The 19683-nt window shown below is 38.1% G+C and overlaps 1 protein-coding gene across 21 annotated transcripts in view; it reads right to left on the bottom strand.

Annotated features, from left to right (window-relative positions):
- LOC124137024 (ryanodine receptor-like) overlaps positions 1 to 19270 on the bottom strand; it is a 206631-nt gene extending 187361 nt beyond the window's left edge. For 20 of the 21 annotated variants that reach the window (XM_048403848.1, XM_048403855.1, XM_048403847.1 and 17 more), the window contains exon 1: positions 18950 to 19270. In XM_048403848.1, coding sequence (XP_048259805.1) covers positions 18950 to 19009 — 60 coding nt within the window. In that variant the 5' untranslated portion in view covers positions 19010 to 19270. The remainder of the gene's footprint in view (positions 1 to 18949) is intronic. The other variant, XM_048403866.1, reaches the window with a different exon arrangement.
- Positions 19271 to 19683: the final 413 nt, after the last annotated feature.

Below are 19683 nucleotides of genomic sequence, written 5' to 3'. Positions count from 1 at the left end.
TTTGCCTTTTCTTGTCAAATACTATTTTTATCTCACCTCGTGATCTGCCTGAAATGACAGGAGTGTTTTGAAGACAATTGACCTTCATTCGTCATGATGCCATACATAAAAATATCAACTGTGTCCTACAATTGACAATTTTCAAAATCATATGCATGGGACATCATCAACCAATAGATAGTTGATGCGTGAGGCAATCAGTCAATCGCACGAGTCAATAGAGCTACGTTAGTATGCAGATCAGGTATGATGACATGTAACAACACGAGTGATAACAGCCAATCATTTAACTAAATAAGGGCATTATCAAGTCATAGTGGTCCACCTAGCCTGATCACTTGCAGATAATTCTATCCATTTTATAAATACATATAAATAACACCCCAACACCCACACAGCCTCACTCAACGCCAATATGATCTTGACACCAATACCGCACAAACCAAATGGGACACATTAAGCCCATATCTTGTATCCCAGGAATCACAAACCAGGATCATAGTTCCATGCTTAAACATGTTAAAGATGACAAAACATTGATGACATTAGCCTCTATATCCAACTGCTTTATGGCAATATTCTGTTACAATTCTGAAACAGTGTCACTTGAGTCAGCTTCAGTAGATGCTATTGTTTTACCGACAAAAGCATGAAAAGCTAACAATATAACTTCATACAGTGACAGACCGCCTCCGTGGTCTAGTAGTACAAGGTCTGGGGTTGGATCCCCAGCCACGTCATACCAAAAGGCGTTAAAAGATGGTACTTGTTGTGACCCTGTCTGGCGCTCAGCATGAAGGGAGTAACACAAGGACTGGTTGGCTCGGAGTCAGTATACTGTGTCCGAGTGGGGCATTCATGTTGAACTATGGCATGGTATCTGTGTGCTAGCACTATAAATCGGCATCAGTCCGGACTAGTACAAGCAGCCACACATACACACGTGCATGCACGTCGCAATATAAGTGCAATAATCTTGGACTCGACGTTACCCCCATTTCACCTCACCACATACAGTGACATGGCAAACAAAAATGAAACAGCAAAGGTCAAAAGAATATGTTCAAGTCCTAACACATGCTTGTTACAATACGCTCATATGATTGAGCAGAAACAATTCCTCTTTATTTTAATTACACAATCTTCCTTATGCCTTAACAGATCTTTTTGTGATCCCTTGGGAACCAGCATTGTCTACAGTTGTTTGAGTAGGCTGATGAAGGAAACCTGATCTTAATGTCACAGCAATAGTACATTTCTTGTCGAACCTAAACCATCGACAATTCCCCACTGTAACTCATCCTATAGCTGTGTATACACATACACAGGATTTCCATTACTTTCACTTCCACCCTCAAGGATGTACTTATTCATGATCTGCATTAAGGCAATTTCATAATTCATTATCTGTATCAAGACAACTTTGATTTCATGACAAGCATCAAGAAAGTGTTGATTTCATGATCAAACATCAAGGCATCTTCAGAATTCATGATCTGCATCCAGAAAATGCTGTTTTAATTATCTACATCAAGGCAACTTCAGAATTCATGATCTGCATCAAGAAAATGCTGATTTAAGGATCTGCATCAAGGCTACTTCAGAATTCATGATCTGCATCAAGAAAATGCTGATTTAAGGATCTGCATCAAGGCAACTTCAGAATTCATGATCTGCATTAAGAAAATGCTGATTTCATTATCTACATCAAGGCAACTTCAGAATTCATGATCTGCATCAAGAAAATGCTGATTTAAGGATCTGCATCAAGGCAACTTCAGAATTCATTATCTGCATAAAGAAAATACTGATTTCATAATCTACATCAAGGCATCTTCAGAATTCATGATCTGCATCAAAACAACTTCGATTTCATGATGTGCGTCAAGGCAACTTCAGAATTCACTATCTGCATCAAAGCAACTTCAGAATTCTTGAAATGGAATTAACAGACACACACAGATTCCTAATTTAAATTTATCATATGCAATGTCATATTTGAAACATTTTCAGTTCAAAGAGTTTTTCCAAAGATGTCAATGCTTTGTAGATTTCTTTGAAATTTTATTCTGTGCCAGTGAACTAACTAATAGCATTTCCTTTGCTGTTGGTTTTGAGAACTGAATCCTGGCAATGACAGCTTCATTTACATCAAGTGCAAAAACCTGAAATAAAAAAGTCCATTGCTGAGATGAACCACTCCACATTTTCGAGTCTTCAAATGACTGGACTGAACCCTCTCCATTATCCTACTGCTTCGCCTAAACTTGGAACAAGCACATCTTTGCTCATTAGGAAATTATTTCTTAGATGAGTGCAGTTATATTACAATAAATCTGACAGGTTTTTCAACTTTTCATTGCCACTTAGGAACCATGGTAACCACTTTCACTCTTATCAATTATACAGAGCCTGTTTCAGAAATGGAGGTTGAACTGGTCATCGTCATCACCGGCATGACCGTGTACAACCATAAGGTCCAGTCCGGTGTGACATTTGAAGATGTCTCTCAGTGACTGTGACAGTTACTGAAGATCATAAGTCTACTGCAGACAGGTTAAATGTAGGAATAACCCAAATTAATCTGGCAGCCCTCCTCTGCTGTGTTACTTAGGGTGAGAGAGTGAATGTTGTTTTATGCTCTAGTCAGTAAGAGTGAGTGAGTGAGTATGGTTTCACGCCGCTTTTAGCAATATTTCAGCAATATCACGGCGGGGGACACCAGAAATGGGCTTCACACATTGTACCCATGTTGGGAATCGAACCCGGGTCTTCGGCGTGACGAGCAAACGCTTTAACCACTAGGCTACCCGACCGCCCCCTAGTCAGTAAGAATCACAGCAACCTGTAATAATCCAGCTATGTCACAGCAACCTGTAATAATCCAGCTATATCACAGCAACCTGTAATAATCTAGCTATGTCACAGCAACCTGTAATAACCCAGCTATGTCACAGCAACCTGTAATAATCCAGCTATGTCACAGCAACCTGTAATAACCCAGCTATATCACAGGAACATGTAATAATCCAGCTATATTACTGCATTCTGTAATAATCCAGCTATATCACAGCAACCTGTAATAGTCCAGCTATATCACAGCAACCTGTAATAGTCCAGCAATATCACAGCAACCTGTAATAGTCCAGCTATATCACAGCAACCTGTAATAATCTAGCTATGTCACAGCAACATGTAATAATCCAGATATATCACAGCAACCTGTAATAGTCCAGCTATATCACAGCAACCTGTAATAGTCCAGCTATATCACAGCAACCTGTAATAATCCAGCTATATTACTGCATTCTGTAATAATCCAGCTATATCACAGCAACCTGTAATAGTCCAGCTATATCACAGCAACCTGTAATCATGGTAATAATCTAGCTATGTCACAGCAACATGTAATAATCCAGCTATATTACTGCATTCTGTTATAATCCAGCTAAATCTCAGCAACCTGTAATAAGCCAGCTATATCACAGCAACCTGTAATAATACAGATATATCACAGCAACATGTAATAATCCAGCTATATCACAGCAACCTGTAATAATCCAGCTATATCACAGCAACATGTAATAATCCAGCTATGTCACAGCAACATGTAATAATCCAGCTGTATTACTGCATTGTGTAATAGTCCAGCTATATCACAGCAACCTGTAATAATCCAGATATATCACCATAACCTGTAATAATCCAGCTGTATCACAACAACCTGTAATAATCCAGCTATATCACTGCATTCTGTAATAATACAGCTTTATCACAGCAACCTGTAATCAATCCAGATATATCACTGCAAATTACAGTTAATATGACACAAAAATAACATAAGATAGTCAGAAACAATTCCATATTTAAAATATAGTGTAGTTCACCTGAACAATAAATTGCATTAACATGAAATTCAAATTAATTTTTTGGGTATATATTATCACATAACCTAAAAACTTCCATTAACACAAAATCCTTATGACATCATATAACCTTAACATAGATTAATTGACCTTGTGGCTGTTATTGCATTAGACACTGTTTATGAAAACTATTCTCCAGGAATAAGCAATCTGATTGCCAGTGCTACTGACACATGTAACTGATTCATTGATCAGTGGCCATAATCAATTCCTCAGTTTATGGACAACACTTTCATGATGGGCAGGCATTATGAGAGCTAGAAGTGAGTTGCCTCAGGACCAGACCAACAACACAACCTGGGCCTACAATGGACTGTCTATGTATCTCATGCAAGACATGTTTCACATTAAGAAACTTTGAGATACAGCCATCTACCAGCTGTTGATTCACCACCACAACACCCACCTAATAAACCTACAAACATCATGAACGGATGCATGCTCACAATTGTGCAAGGCGCAAGTCTAACATTACATATGGATGACTACAGAGAGTCACTGAACTCCTAAAATAAAATTGACCTAAACATTATGAGCTTTCAGACTGCAGGTGTTAATTAGCATTTAATGCCAGGAAATTTCATTCGGAACCAACGGCATAAGCTGGACATTTCAAATGTAATAAATTTCTGCACATTGGAAACTTGTCTGAATTTTGCTTGAAAAATATTAATCAATTAGTAGATGAGCATGATGAGTGTGCACTATTAATGGTGCCATACAGAATGCCATGTTTTTCAAATTTGGAACATAATAATTATCAAGAACAGCATTCACACCCAGTCCACCAGATTTCTGGACTGTGAATCCCATTTAACATGTTGAATAACATTTCTCAATTGGCACACGTCACTCCCAATCGTTTAGCAATATTGTTTATCAACACAGGTGTGGAAATGTAGGGTTTACCTAGAACTTTAAACCAAGTGCCCACAGCAGGTAAAAAAGGCATTATTTTTACCTGTATTGGTACAGCTTAATGACCATACCTTTTCATATTCAGAGGTACTTAACACTGTTGCAATATAGTACTGTATGACTAAGTCTCCCCCAATAGTCCCATTATGAATGAAATACATGTCACCTTGGAAAGTTAAACAGTTAAAAATATCGTTCCAGTTTGGGAATTTTTACCACCATTTGCTGTAGACCTGGGGCCAAAATATTGGTATCTGTTTTGTTCGAGATAAAACCTTGACATTTTAGCCTTTGATTTTACATTTTGTGGCAATGTGTCTTAAACTGGTCCCTTTTACGTGTATTTAACTTGTATTTAACCTTGATCAGACTAAATCCCCAGCACCCTATTTTGCCATAACTGGCCACTAAAATGAGAGCTGGTTGTACCCTGATATAGCACTAGTCATGGTGGTATACCTTGGCCCAGACACATCAGGATTATCTGAATATTGTTGACTGCATTACGAAGTGATATAACTGGAATATTGCTGACTGCATTACGAAGTGATATAACTGGAATATTGATGACTGCATTACGAAGTGATTATAAATGGAATACTGTTGTCAACATCAAAAAATCATTATTCAATCCCTCACTTTGTGACATAAGACAAAATGCAACATTCAACATGCTAGATGACTTAAGATGACAACTTGTTTAATTAACTTGAATTATATATCAGAATTTTCCAGGAAAAGAAAAGTTTGGGATGGAAGAACATACACACATATGGACAAAGCTCATTTTTATATTGCTGGGGATAATGAAGAAATAGATGGCAGCATGCGTGTCAACTTCTAACACCTTGCGTCAATGTCACGTTACTGGGTCTAATCGGCATATTTCCTGATTTCCCTGGACGGAGCTGAGACAATGTAATTGCATCAGACCGATATGACAGTCTTAGGGTCTCTCAAAATAATGGCTTGCTGTGATTAGATACAGTCTCACATGAGACTGAGGAATATAGCTGTAAGGACAAACTCGTCAATCATGTCAGGAGCACAAACAACCTAGCGGGATGGACAAGCATGATGGTAATATCCATCATCTGCCCTGTCTGCAGCAGGTCACCCTAGAATAGCTGTTTGTTTGTTTGTTTGTGGTTTAACGCCTCACTCAGCAATATTCCAGCAACTGTGTAGGACTGAGAGGTAAGAATGTTGCCATGATTCCCAGTGAGGTGTACTTCTACCTACAGTATGCTGTCATACAGGGATATTCCCATGGTAACTTGATTAGATATCGTTCTCTTAACCCTATTGCTGTTCTCAACATGCTGACTAAGCAACTATGTAGGACTGAGAGGTAAGAATGTTGACATGATTCCCAGTGAGGCGTATGTTCTACCTACAATATGCTGTCATACAGGGACGGTGGGAACTTGATTAGAAATCGTTCTCTTAACCCTATTGCTGGTCTAAACATGCTGACTAAGCAACTGTGTAGGACTGAGAGGTAAGAATGTTGCCATGTTCCCAATGAGGTACCTCCAGTATGCTGTCATACAGGGATATTCCCATGGGAACTTGATTAGAAATTGTTCCTTGAACCCTTCTGCTGGTCTGAAGAGGCAGAGGCAGTGTTATTACAGCACACAAGCAGAAGGCTATCACACTGTTAAACAGGTAAAAGAAACAGGGTTCAAAAGCTGAGTCTCACCTGAACAACATCATAATTGTATTCGTCTGGTAGCTAATATGTAGAGACAATCTTCTGACATGAGACAATGTCCTTTCAAGTGTTTCACTGACATAAAAATTCATTTAAAAAAATAAAATAAAAGTAAAAGTAAATCAAACAGCACCTGGTTTGGTATGGATAATCAAAAGTATAACAGATCTGACAAAAGCCATATCATCTTCCTCCTCTCACCTGAGGCCTTATAAACCAAAACAATATTCCAGGTCCTTCATGCCATGCAACTCTTGATGCAGACACCCCTCTAGTCCTGCGCCATGACTGTGGAATTTATATTTTTTAGGCATTTTTTATACTAAAAGCCTAGGCAAGTCTAGATGAAACTAAACCAAGTCTAGTTTGCTTGATTCCACAAACAGCAGAAGAGGAAAGGTTCTTTCAAAGAAAAAAATTTATTATCCTTTTAAAGAAAATTTTTCATTGACAAAGTGTTAGTCTAACAGCCTCAACCAACATGACTAAACGTGTGCAACATCCCTGTCCTTAGATAGGGTTACCATCACCATACCCACATTACACCACCTGCCACAACTTAGCCTTGCTCCAAGGCTGTACTGAAAGAAAAGTCCATGGATGTGTAGTAATTCTATCCTCCTAATAGGCATTTCTAGATATGTGGACAGTAAACCAATCTCTTATTTACATATTCTAGAACTTATTATTTAAACTAATAATTATTGCCTCAGAGACTTGTGCAAGTCTAGCCACAGCTGATACAGCTGAAGTACATGATGGAACTTCACTACAGACAGCCTTGGTACCACATGGTGGAGATAGACAGGAGGGGAGATAGCTCTCATTCGTGACCTATGTCAAATATCACAGAGATTTATTTGTACAAGATCACATCAAAGGTCCAAAGTCAAATTATGGATACCAGGTAGAAGTACTAGAATGGATGCAGACATAGTAGGTAGAAGGTCAGGTTAGGTGAAAAGGTGTTCAACTACACTTTACATTTATATATGCGTGTGGTGCCTGCTTGTACTATTACATACTAATACCAGTTTTATAGTGATGGCCCAATGATGAAATCCCATGCTGCAGTTTAATATGGATACTGAACTCAGACACTGTATACTGACTACAAGCCTACCAGTACTTGTTTTATCCCCTTAATACCGAGCGCCAGTCAGGATAACAAGAAGTACTATCTTTTAACATCTTCTGGCATGATGACGTGTCAGGGGATCAAACCACCTCCCTTCCAGTCTCCAGGCAGACACCCTATCCATTAGACCATGACAGCAGTCTAGTAGCTTGATGAGATGCCTCAAAGCTACACATGTACTTGGGCCTCGACCCTGAGGCACTCACTAATTCCAATTTTTTGTCAATTGCTAGATATGATATTCTTCCATTCTATATCAAGACAGACTTTTTCCTGTTACAGAATTTTACCCAAAAATATGAAGTGGCAGGCCAATATAAAACACATGTCATTATATTTGTCTGGAAGCTAATATGTGGAGACAACCTTCTGACATATTTGAAATAAGGTCTTTACATATTTCACCAACATAAAAATTTATTTCAAAAATTAAGATAAAGTAAAATTTAATCAGACATATCCTGGTTTTATATGGATAGTCAAAATTGGAATATTTCATTTTCTTCAAAAACAAATATCAATGAGTTGCCATAAAGAAAACCTCATTGACCTACACTAAAAATCCTACACTCATATTCATATTTGTTATAATTTTATCAACTTTCAAACCAATCAATTTCAATCAATGAAGTAATTAACTAAAACATCCGGGGGAGCGGGGTTAATAATTCTGGCAAGTCAACACAAAAGAAGAAAATTTCCATTCCAGCGGACAAAAACATCCTCTTCAGATTTGATGGAGCTTTCAAGAAATGCCACTGACCCAACAGATTATAACAGATCTGACAAAAGCTATATCATCTTCCTGCCCTGTGCACTTGCAATTGAACGCTGATCTCCTCCTGGTGGCGTAGTAACTCAATAAAACACAGATCCTATTCTTTATGGTAGCCAAGATATTCTGCTCAAGATGCAACCTAATCCGATCTGTCACATATTCCCAACGTGCACCGCAGCCTCTGTGTGGAGGGTACAAACCGGGCCCCATGCTGTCAACTTAATTCTGGGACCATTCTGAAGGACAGGTCCCGGCTGTCCCCTTCAAAATTACATTACATATACACGGAGGAGAGTGAACGTTGATTGGATTAGATGCATCTGCCCTAGGGCCTCAGTCAATGAACTCTCTCACTTGATGGTATTCCTGGAACTACAAGAGAGGATGGTATTGTAGTATAGATTTCTACACTAAAACTTTAACTGCAGCGTTTGGCACAGTTCATATTCTTGGAGATGAATGGTCATTTGCAGCACATAACCTTGTAGACTTGTGGCTCTCACTCTCAATCAGTTCCTATGGAAGTTTCTCAAGGGTAGGTAATGCTCTAGGGCTGCATCCACAATAGTAGTAGTATCGTCCAATGCCAGATCATTTGTATCAGCTCTGGGCCTGTTCCTCAGTGATCTTGGTGCTCGAGATCCTTAAGTCCCATACTTTATCCAAGACTTTCGACAGTCATTGCACTAAGATCGCTTTGCGGAATGGGGGACTGGTCACTTTTCAGCCCAATTCCTACATTACACAAACAAATCCTAACCATGATGATACCACAGCAGATCTGTCTCCAGTGCCCAATACTAGCTGCAGGAGCAGGTTCATGAGGACCAGACAGTGGTTGGCGTCAACGTGCCCTGCCGTCATGTTCATGTTGTTATTCATTGGTTTGCCTGGACCAGACTCCATTGTTTACATGAAGCAGTCACAAAGCTCAATTATTGACAACTTAGGCATAAATCAAAATTCTCTAATTCACTATAACTGTAAAGTCAACCTGTTAGCATGGTTAGTCCTCCAAACCCAATATTGACTGTCAATGTCAGACCCTGGTGCATGTGTGTACTTAGCCAATTTGTTTTCCTATCATGCGCAGTTATTCTCACTGTGCCTCCGGGTTACATAATTTGTATCGTCAACGTGTATCTTCAGTCAGTAGGTAGTTTAATCGCACACATACTGTTGACAGTTTGTTATATTTTATATTGACACGGGCATGATACGTTAACAATAACCATGATAGATAATGCTGTTAGGTCAAAATCTACCTTGGCATGGTCCTATTGGGGGTTCTTGAAGTTTTCTTCTATAGTGTAGTATCTAGAGACCACCTAAATAAGCTTAATCTTTCATATAACATTTGGGTCAAGGAAACACGCAATTTCATTTTAATTTCGAACAGAGCCTTTTGTTTAAATTGATTCATGGATCTAATATGACTATTCAAACACTAAGCCAAAGCCTTGAAAACCAGAAACCCCTAAATTCCGGAACCTGCGACATGACATTTTTCCTCAATTAACAACAGTCACTTGACAATATACTTCCACCTTGAAACTCCATGCAGCCGTCTATTTCAAACACAGTCAATAACATTAACCGACCATACAGAAGACCATGGCCTGGCAAACACTCTAAATGCTTTTGTTACGAATCGGTCACATTATGATACTGATTATATCCAAGATAACACTGAAGGCTGGAACACCTCGTATTACCAGGCCGTATATAGATGACAGTGTTCTTCAGTCAATATCGGGCATTGATTTGGTCAGATTTGTACCGAGTTGACAGCAGCATGCACCACATGTCGTTGGGGCCCAGTCAGGTCTATAGCAGTGTTAACTTGGTCATACTCAACACTGACTTAACGGTCAATAGAAATCGACAGTTTGCTGAAAGGAGTGATTAGTTGAACACTATTTTCGTCCACAACTTCCTACATAGATTTCTATAAAGAAACTGCTGATACAAACAGGTTGCATTAACAACAAGGGACAACACAGGCTTTGGCAGTCATGCTACAATCAAATCACAGATTATCTCTGAAACATAAAGTGATGGCAGGTGACTTGTTTTGGATGAAATTGGAAAGACACAATCAAAACAATCACAAGGGACTGTCTTTCTTATCATTGTTGCATAACAGATATCCCAACTTGACACTGACACGTGTCATGAGAGTTACTGTCATGTTGCCAGCAAATGCAAATAGTCAATGGGTCAGAACTAAAGGTCATTTGATTCATTATCGTAGTCTGTCTCCCAGACACTAAAGAATTACATTAAAAAATGAATCGGACTCGAGTCAAAAATATTCTGTCAAGTCTAGTTTGCCTCAGCGCTGAAATTAAGTACTGTTCTGGGCTCCATTTGGATAATATTTATATTTTGTAGATACATATTTTTAAAAAGGGTAACTATACTTCTTGAACTATAAGTTGGTCTACAAGTACCTGTGAAATTGATGAATGGGATAAAGGTTTTATGCAACAGTAATTAAATCTATCATGTCCATTGGACACTTTATATCTTGAGGTCACAACTATACAGGGCTTAGAAGGTCCTTGTATTTCATGCTTAATTTCAAACTCTAGAAATGCGGTAATTTGTTTTTTAATGGTTAATTATCCCAGGCCTCCTGTGAATCTGAAGAACTAATACCATATCATTTTCACATTCTAATCAATATTTCTCAAATATGTTAAAAAGAAACATGAAACAGCATTTCTGAAATCACCTGGACATCTTCAACAACCCACGCTTGTTGTATCAACTGTGATTAACATCATGAGAATCCATCCACGATGACATGCATCAACCAAGTCGACAAGCCTGACCATCCGATCCTGTTGGTCACCTCTGAACAAGCATAGTCGCCTCTTACGGCAAGCATGGGTTGCTGAAGACATATTCTAACCCACATCTTCTAGTAGTGTAACAATATGGCAATACAGTTTTATATCCCAATAGAACAGATTTATTCACAACCCTTGTTTGTTTATTTGTTGTTTAACGCAATATTCGAAGCAGTATGACGGTGGTCCTTAAATAATCAAGTCTGGACCAGACAATCCAGTAATAACATCATCAGCATTGATCCACGCAAATGGGATACAATGACATGCATCAACCAAGTCAGCAAACCTGACTCCCCGATCCTGTAGGTCACCTTGTATCGCAATACATACGGTACATTACATTACAAGTTATATTGGTTATATAAACAAGTGAATTACAGATTAGTCATTATCAGTTACTAATTGAACAGTAAATTAATGAAGGTCTTTGTTGATGTCCGCACAACATCTTTGTAAATAAAAACATTAAAGAGTTTTGAACTGTCTGCCATGTCAAAAGTCTTGATTTAAGGTTGTGACTGTAAAATATCATCAACTTATCAAATGAAAGTACTGTATTGGGATACAAATCATATCGCACCCACAGTATCGGGATACATATCATATTGTGACCCCATCATATTGTTACACCCGTAATATCTTAAATCATCTGCACATTTCACTCTCCTCATAATGGCTAAGGAAAGCTAATCTGATTTGTTTGACAAAAATGAAAGTATTGTTACAGCAGTATGGCCTTGCACAATGATCTATCATATCTGAGGCCTCATGACGACTGCAATACTCGTGATCAGGCCATTACGCCACAATCAAACACATTAATTTCACAGCAACTCGCAGAACTATTCTGCAGCTAATGATATTGCAGCCAGACAGTCAGACCACTCTTATCACTTCATAAAATATACCGCTCCTAAGAAGTTAAAGAACACCCTGGGGTTTTCTGTCATAGTTGGTGGGGATGGCAACACAGTCTTCTAATTGTGGGTGTTCCTGAACTTGTTTTGAGTAGTATACATCATGGCTTATAAAACAACACTTTACAGTTCGCCCGCCGCGCCGAAGACCCGGGTTTGATACCCCACATGGGTACAATTTGTGAAGCCCATTTTCCAGTGTCCTCTGCCATGATATTGCTGGAATACTGCTAAACCATACTCACTCATTCACTCAAGTTGTACACCATAGCAGTCTGTGCCAACTCCTGGAAGAATCTTGGCACTTAGCATCATTTTCTGTAGATTTTCTTGTTTTAATGGACAATCATTAGCTTAGCTTACCAGACCATACAGAATGTTACTAAATTCGATCAGGCTTCCTTAAGTTGCAGACTGCCAGAGGACATACCTTCTTCCTAATAGCTATAATATCGCTTTCATGTTTCTAGGACAACACCTAATTGTGAAACAGTCACCCCCTCATAAATATGTTTTGTCAACCATGAAGATTGTTTCTCACTCCAGTTTCAGTTTTTTTTTCTCTCTCTCAGTTCCTTAAAAAAACACATAAAAATAAAAGGCCTTACTATTATCACAGCATAAGCATCTTTTCACAAGCCTTACATCTTTTCATCATGTCCTATCCCCCACTATCTACCCTTTCATTCCAATCAAATTGTTTCAAATAAAGCAAATCCAAATTTACGATATTGGACAATCAATATCTGACCCTCGGACACATACACAGACCGATCGTACATCTCTGGTAAGTGACACTGACAACAGACCAGACATCTGCCCATCGATAATGCATTGTCTGACAATGTCCACCTTTCCACATAGACAAGCTCACACTCCAATAACTCAGTGTATGATTAGCAGCGCCAGTGCTTCCAGTGATGTGGCCCGAGAGTCTGGCAGCATCATTACCTGTGGCCAGTGACGGTACATGATGATTGCAATGATGGAATCAATGATAAAACATGTTGTATACAGAACTGCTACATCGGTTACAATCGGGATGATCTGTCTCGGAAGGTGTCTGGATTATGTAACAATTAACATACTGGTCTGCCTGTTGTCAGAATTGTTTAAATAGTTTGGTATTTAATGTGACAGAATACTGTTTACATATTTGATGAATGTCCATTACCCGAAAATACACAACTAAAAAGATGTTTAGGACCACCCAGTTCTTTCATTTTACTACAGTTCATCGGTCATGAAAGAATCGGGTGGCCCTTAACTTATTTTTAGTAGTATATTGTAAACAAGATTTGGTTTCATGCGTATATAAGGAACTTTTACTACCAACATTTGTTCCATTGGATGTGCATATTGAGAGAAAAAGGATACATGAATTCATGAACAAATACTTGCAAATAAATAAGACCTAAATACTTGCAATCATGTCAAAAGTTTAAAAACTCATTCACAAAAACGCAAAGTTTTGGTCACTTAGACTTCAAGTCGGAATTTGACCTTTAACGCTTAGTCAGCTGTTAGTAGTTGTCTCCATATTGATAATCCGTCCAGTTCAGCTGACTACTTCTGACCTTTAGTCCAAAATGAAATCAAATAAAACGATTACAGCCATTGTCATGTTGCAGTTATATAGGGAGATGCAACTGCAGGAATGAAGTAAGTTCCATCAATATATTGACAACAGTCACAAACAAATGTCACACTGTATTACAGTAAGGACATGATAATACATGGGTCTTCAAACTGTTCTCAATCCATGAGGAATATTAATCCAACAAGAAACCCCGACTTCAAACATTTGTGTCAAATGCAACATCTAACATAACCTAAAATTAATTATCGAAATTAAATGTCAATTACAAGGTTCAAATTGTGTATTATCATACTTGTTTGATTAAATTCCCTCTGTTTATTATCTACACTGAAATAACAAGCTGTCTGGTTATGATGACACAAACCAGTTCAATGAAGAATAAATATAAATAATTCCTGTAGTTTTAGGGACATGACCCACCCCACCCCACCCCATCCATCCAATCCACACCCAAAACTTTTGAAACCCTCAAAGTAATTCTTTTGTCAAGCTAACCCTACTCTCTTACAAAGAAAATTAAGGGGAACAACACGACCAGAAAATTATATGATTAAAATCTGCAGATTTCAATATAGAATATAAAGTACACGTTTGGGAATAAAATACGGCCTAAACTAGATAAGCAGCAATACCTATATACTTCAATTTCAAAATTTTCAGTTGGACTCCATGCTCTAGTCAATACTGGCTGCCTTTGTGTCTTTTCTTATCCCATACAGACAAATGACCCTTAAGGGGTCGTTGTTGACACAGGTACTACAGATATGTAGGCTAACCCAGCCATGTTACTGTATACAGGTTCATTAAGAAGATAATTTAGCAGACAAATCAAGTAGGTTAAATTGAGAGACAGTGAGAGTTGAGAGATTTATGGAGATGACCGTTAATAGAGTCATATAAGAATATTACAGCTGTATCTTTTCATGATTATAGGATCATGTTATTGGCTAAAATATTGATTTTGGAGGATGAAAAACTAAAAGACTTTAACCCACACCCATCCCAAAACACAAAGAATTAAGATTGTTATCCAACATCAATCTGCTTTACTCTTGGCTATGAGAACAAAACGTTATTAAAAGTAACAATATTTATTGAAGTTTATACATTTGTGTCACTGGCTATGATTCACATTGTCACATATGCCACACTGTTGTCTTAATGGAGTAAATTGTTTCAAACTATGTTGTGTAGTATCCAACAATATCATATGGTTTAATTTGATTATTGCTTTATACCTCACTCAACAATTGTCCAGTTATGTGATGTGGGGTGCATGGTTCTGCGAAAAGTCACAAACTTTGAAGCGTGAAGCTGCTCGTGAACAGGGGCATCAGATTGGTTCAGAGCGCTTCATTCAAAATGGCATTGATTAGATACTAGCCGCACTTTTGATACACGAATCAGATCGGAACTGTAATGCACTATATCTAGGCCGTAGTTAACTTTTTTGACAGGGGGGGGCAAATATTTTTACAAGTATCACTTGTCCCCAACTTATATATTCATAATTGAAATAAAACTGTTTTTTATATAAAAAAAATACGCACGCACGCACGCACCCACCCACCCACACCCACACCCACGCACGCACGCACGCACGCACGCACCCACCCACCCACCCACACACACACACACCCCTTCTGTGGTGACTAAACATAATATCATCACAATACATCTTCTGCATTCACTTCACATGAACAATTTAGCATTTACACCCAAAGCCAAACCAAAAAACACCTCGCTTTACAAAATTAATTCAGGACGAAAACATGCCCTTCATTCTGTTAACCATAAAATTATTTGTCCCCTCATATAATCACATCAAGATGACATTTCATCAATTATTCACTTCAACAGAAACAACATCTAAAGTAATAAAACTGACAAATTGTGATTAAACCCAAACTTCTTTTCAAGCATCCTATTTCATTCATAATTGACCCACTGGCGACTCCCTCCTCATCCAATTTTCCCACTGGAAATAATTTCCTTTTGGAATGTCCGCCCTATTTCCATCCAGGTTCATAACTGTTCACTATTGACACACATCCGCCCGATTTCAAAACTGCAGTAATTGTATTTACTCTTCCTATTGGCGATGTCAGATGTCGCGAACAATAATCATCCTATCAGAGATTTACAATGCTATTAAACCATGACATAACATGTCCATTTAAAAGCTAAAATAATACTATGAAAGTGCAGAAGTCGTACATCACAGAAACATGGCAAGCCATGTCCAGATGATGGGTTAACTAAGGGGGCCTATGTTCCATAACATAGTTCCCGTTTCTGTCTATTTCTAGGTGTTATTTTTGGTGGCTTATGTGAAATGGCTGTAATAAGTATATTCATTAACCTGTAAATGATGGATTGTTATACATCCTTGGTTTATCTAGGGCTTCAACTAATTGCCTTTGGAAGGCAAATTTGGAAAAAAACAATTGGGATTATTCATAAATATTTATTTTCAGAGGCTTCTGCAAATGATAATGCCCTGAAAAATAGCGTTATCCTTATAATATTACATAATATAGGACATTTTTAATTCCTATTTGGAACTTTTTACAGAAAATTGGGGAGCTAATTTAATCTCAATACAAACATGGCTTTCAGATGCATACCTCACTGCAGGATATGACAACTCCCTTCACAGGAGGTCACGAAAGGTCAACTCTGGACAAACTTTAACTACCTAATCTGAATGAATGACATATACACATAGAAATTCATAAAATATCCACAACAATATAAGGGCACTGCCCTAATTATTTACATTCCGAAAGTAACCATTTTAAGTTCATTTTCGAGATAAAGAAGTCAGATAGATTGGTCAGAATGCATTGCACACTAATATTTTGAACTTAGAAGCCGGATCACTGACTGGTAGCAGAGAGGTATTATATCACAGAAAATGATCTGATTTTATTTAGACTGGATTCAAAATTGCCATAGTGCTCCTTATTTTACTGTAAGGTTACAAAACAATACACGGTATGATAAATGAAAACTCGATATTTGACATCATCAAAGTAATTGAATCCCAACACAAAGCCTATTTGATAATCAGTGAATTGAGGCCTCTTGTGCATACAGGCAGGATAAATAATAATTTAAATAACATGTTACAATATATATTTATATCATGTTCATAAACAAACTTCTGGTTTATCGCATTTAGCTAAATGAATTTTTTTCATTTACTCACCAACTTCTAAAATGCCATCCAAACAGTTAATGTTACTTTACCTCATATATTCTAGTATCTCTTATTATTACCCACATGGTTAAGTTACAGGTGGCGAATTACAATCCTAAATCAAACATACTACTTAACAATTGCTAAGGATCAAACCTTTGACTAAAGATTAATATTTTGGTCCTTAGCAAAATGTTGAGAAGTATATATGTCTGACTTTGAAACTATATTTCAGTTCACATTTGGTATTTGTCGGACTGTAAACCAGGTCAAAGAATTAGTAAGCACAGAAACCACAAAACCAATTATGAACTAAAAGAAAACCATTTTTTCTTTTAAATAATGACAGAGCAACAAGCCCTCATGATCATGATGATGATACTCACATTTTGATTAAAATTAATGATTAAACATAATCAGGCTAATCATACAGTCAAAGTTTGATGTGAAGGGAACAATTGTTTACATCCTTAACACAAAATGGGAAACAATACATTTTAGAGACTTGTCTATTAGAACATTTCCAAATTAGATGCATCAGTGATAAAAATGTTGGATGTAATTCACTATTTTGACTAGTATCACATGTTCCTGTGTTTTTTCAGAACAATTGACTTGACTTTGCATGTGTTTTAACAAACACATGGCATCTTCACTATGTGATAGTGATTCATAAACACATGTTCATGATAAAGCTGCAATCATACAATGGACTCAGCTTTTAGCATGTTTAGCAGAGATTTCTTATGATTATGGAAATGTTACTGTTGTATTTATGTATGCATCTCCCCAATTCCCAAACACTCATATTAACAGATGTCCGAAGTCACTCAACAGTGTTTATCATGTGGTATACCAACAGCTGCCATGTTTCATATCAACAGTCATACACTGCAGTATCTGAGTCACCCAGGCCTGATCGACTCCGGCAACTTCTTGCTACCTGGCATGTCATGATTCTAGCACTGAAGTGATGTTACTTCAATGAGTGTAACATGCATGCTTTTTAGCTCTTTATTATCATTAAAAGACATCCAAATCATTCAACTTTTGAAATGCATAAAGTTGTTTAATTAGTCAAATTTGTGTGTGGCAGTAAAAGTCTGATATTTCCTCACACACCCCTCACACTCAAAATCAGGAGTATCTTGTTCATATTATTTAATAATTCTATTTTTCAAACTGGTCAAATATCAGTTATAAAAGAAGTAACAGCTGAAGGTTATTGAACAGATTAAAAGGTTTTAAAAAATTAAGGAAATAATGTTCATTTTAATAATACAAAGTGGAGATGCAGCCTTACATGACGTCCTATTGAAGGGGATATAGTGCCTGTGATTTAACGCACTTTCACCTTCACTGAAGCATGTAAAGCTATTTGCACCAGCTGAAACAGCTGCATGCAATACAATGGGAAAATATATCTTTAATGTGAAGCAAGTGTTAGGCAGCGGTATCAACAAATTGGATATTTCATATATACAAGACAACACTCTCTGGATACGACTTGAGTGATTTGTGCTCTAAATTCTGAATTTACTAGTGACACCGGCGCCAAGTTTAAAGAACTGTGTCATATGTAGGGAAAGAACCAACGCCGCTAGTTCTGTACAGAGGCATGGGGAATAGTATTTATGTCTTCACATCCGCACAGTGCTTAGAAGCCATATGCCCTTGAAGATGTGACTGGCACTATTGGCTGACGGCATGTGAGAGTTCGGTAACAGGGGGTATACCTATCTCATATAACGGTACAGGCATTGGTTGGTGGTAACCTTAGCGTTCACGAAACGCCATCAAACTAGCATGCCGGTCGATTTTGTCGGCATGGTCGATAAGTGTTGGAATAAACATGCACTAGCACACATTCATTAATAATTACAATCAAGACTCACCGTTCTGAGAAAAGACACATCATCTTGTTCCGACCCCCCACCTTCGGCCGGGTCCGCCATCTTTGCTGGCTATCAGGAACCTTCGATGGTGTATTCCTAGTACCAACGATTGGTGGCAGTCCGTAGACACTTCACGGCACTAACCAACAGGGATCGATGTGTGGTAATCAAAGCTTATACCTCGTACATTCCGGAATTATAAGTTACATCGTTGTCGAAACATCTCCGTGCTAAACTGGCGACGGTCACTGCCAGAACAGCAGGCAACAGACAGAGCAGCCTTGTAGCGCGTGCGCTTCGCGAGAGAGCGAGCCAACGTTGTAATCGATATGGCTCGCTCCTAGCATCAAACAAGCTAAGGTAGCGAGTGGCAGCATTTAGCTGCAGCAGTCCACATTCCGAGACAGTTGTAACACACCTTGAAAAAAGATATACAAGAGTTGCGCAGCTGATATTTATTATGAAGACAGATCGATAAGCTAGTCTTCGAAGGATGACCGCCTCCACTCTTGGCTAGGAATATGCTTTTAACGATACTTCTTAGGTACTTAAACCCAGTTAAAGATTCCCGTGTTAGTTCTAGTAATCAAAGTTTCATGATGTTGCTGTCATGGATGGTTCAAGTTGAAGGAAGACACATAAAAAGGGTTTTTTTTCCATTTGGCTGTATGCAGCACGGTGTTCACAGCTGATGGTGTCGCTCGTTCTGCGACAGCTGTGAAAATGCGCTGTTA

This window comes from Haliotis rufescens, unplaced genomic scaffold (assembly GCF_023055435.1).
Source record: "Haliotis rufescens isolate VD_foot unplaced genomic scaffold, xgHalRufe1.0.p SCAF_3, whole genome shotgun sequence".
Classification (NCBI taxonomy): domain Eukaryota; kingdom Metazoa; phylum Mollusca; class Gastropoda; order Lepetellida; family Haliotidae; genus Haliotis; species Haliotis rufescens.
Note: the sequence above shows the minus strand (reverse complement) of the source record. Positions and strands in the feature narration are given on the sequence as shown.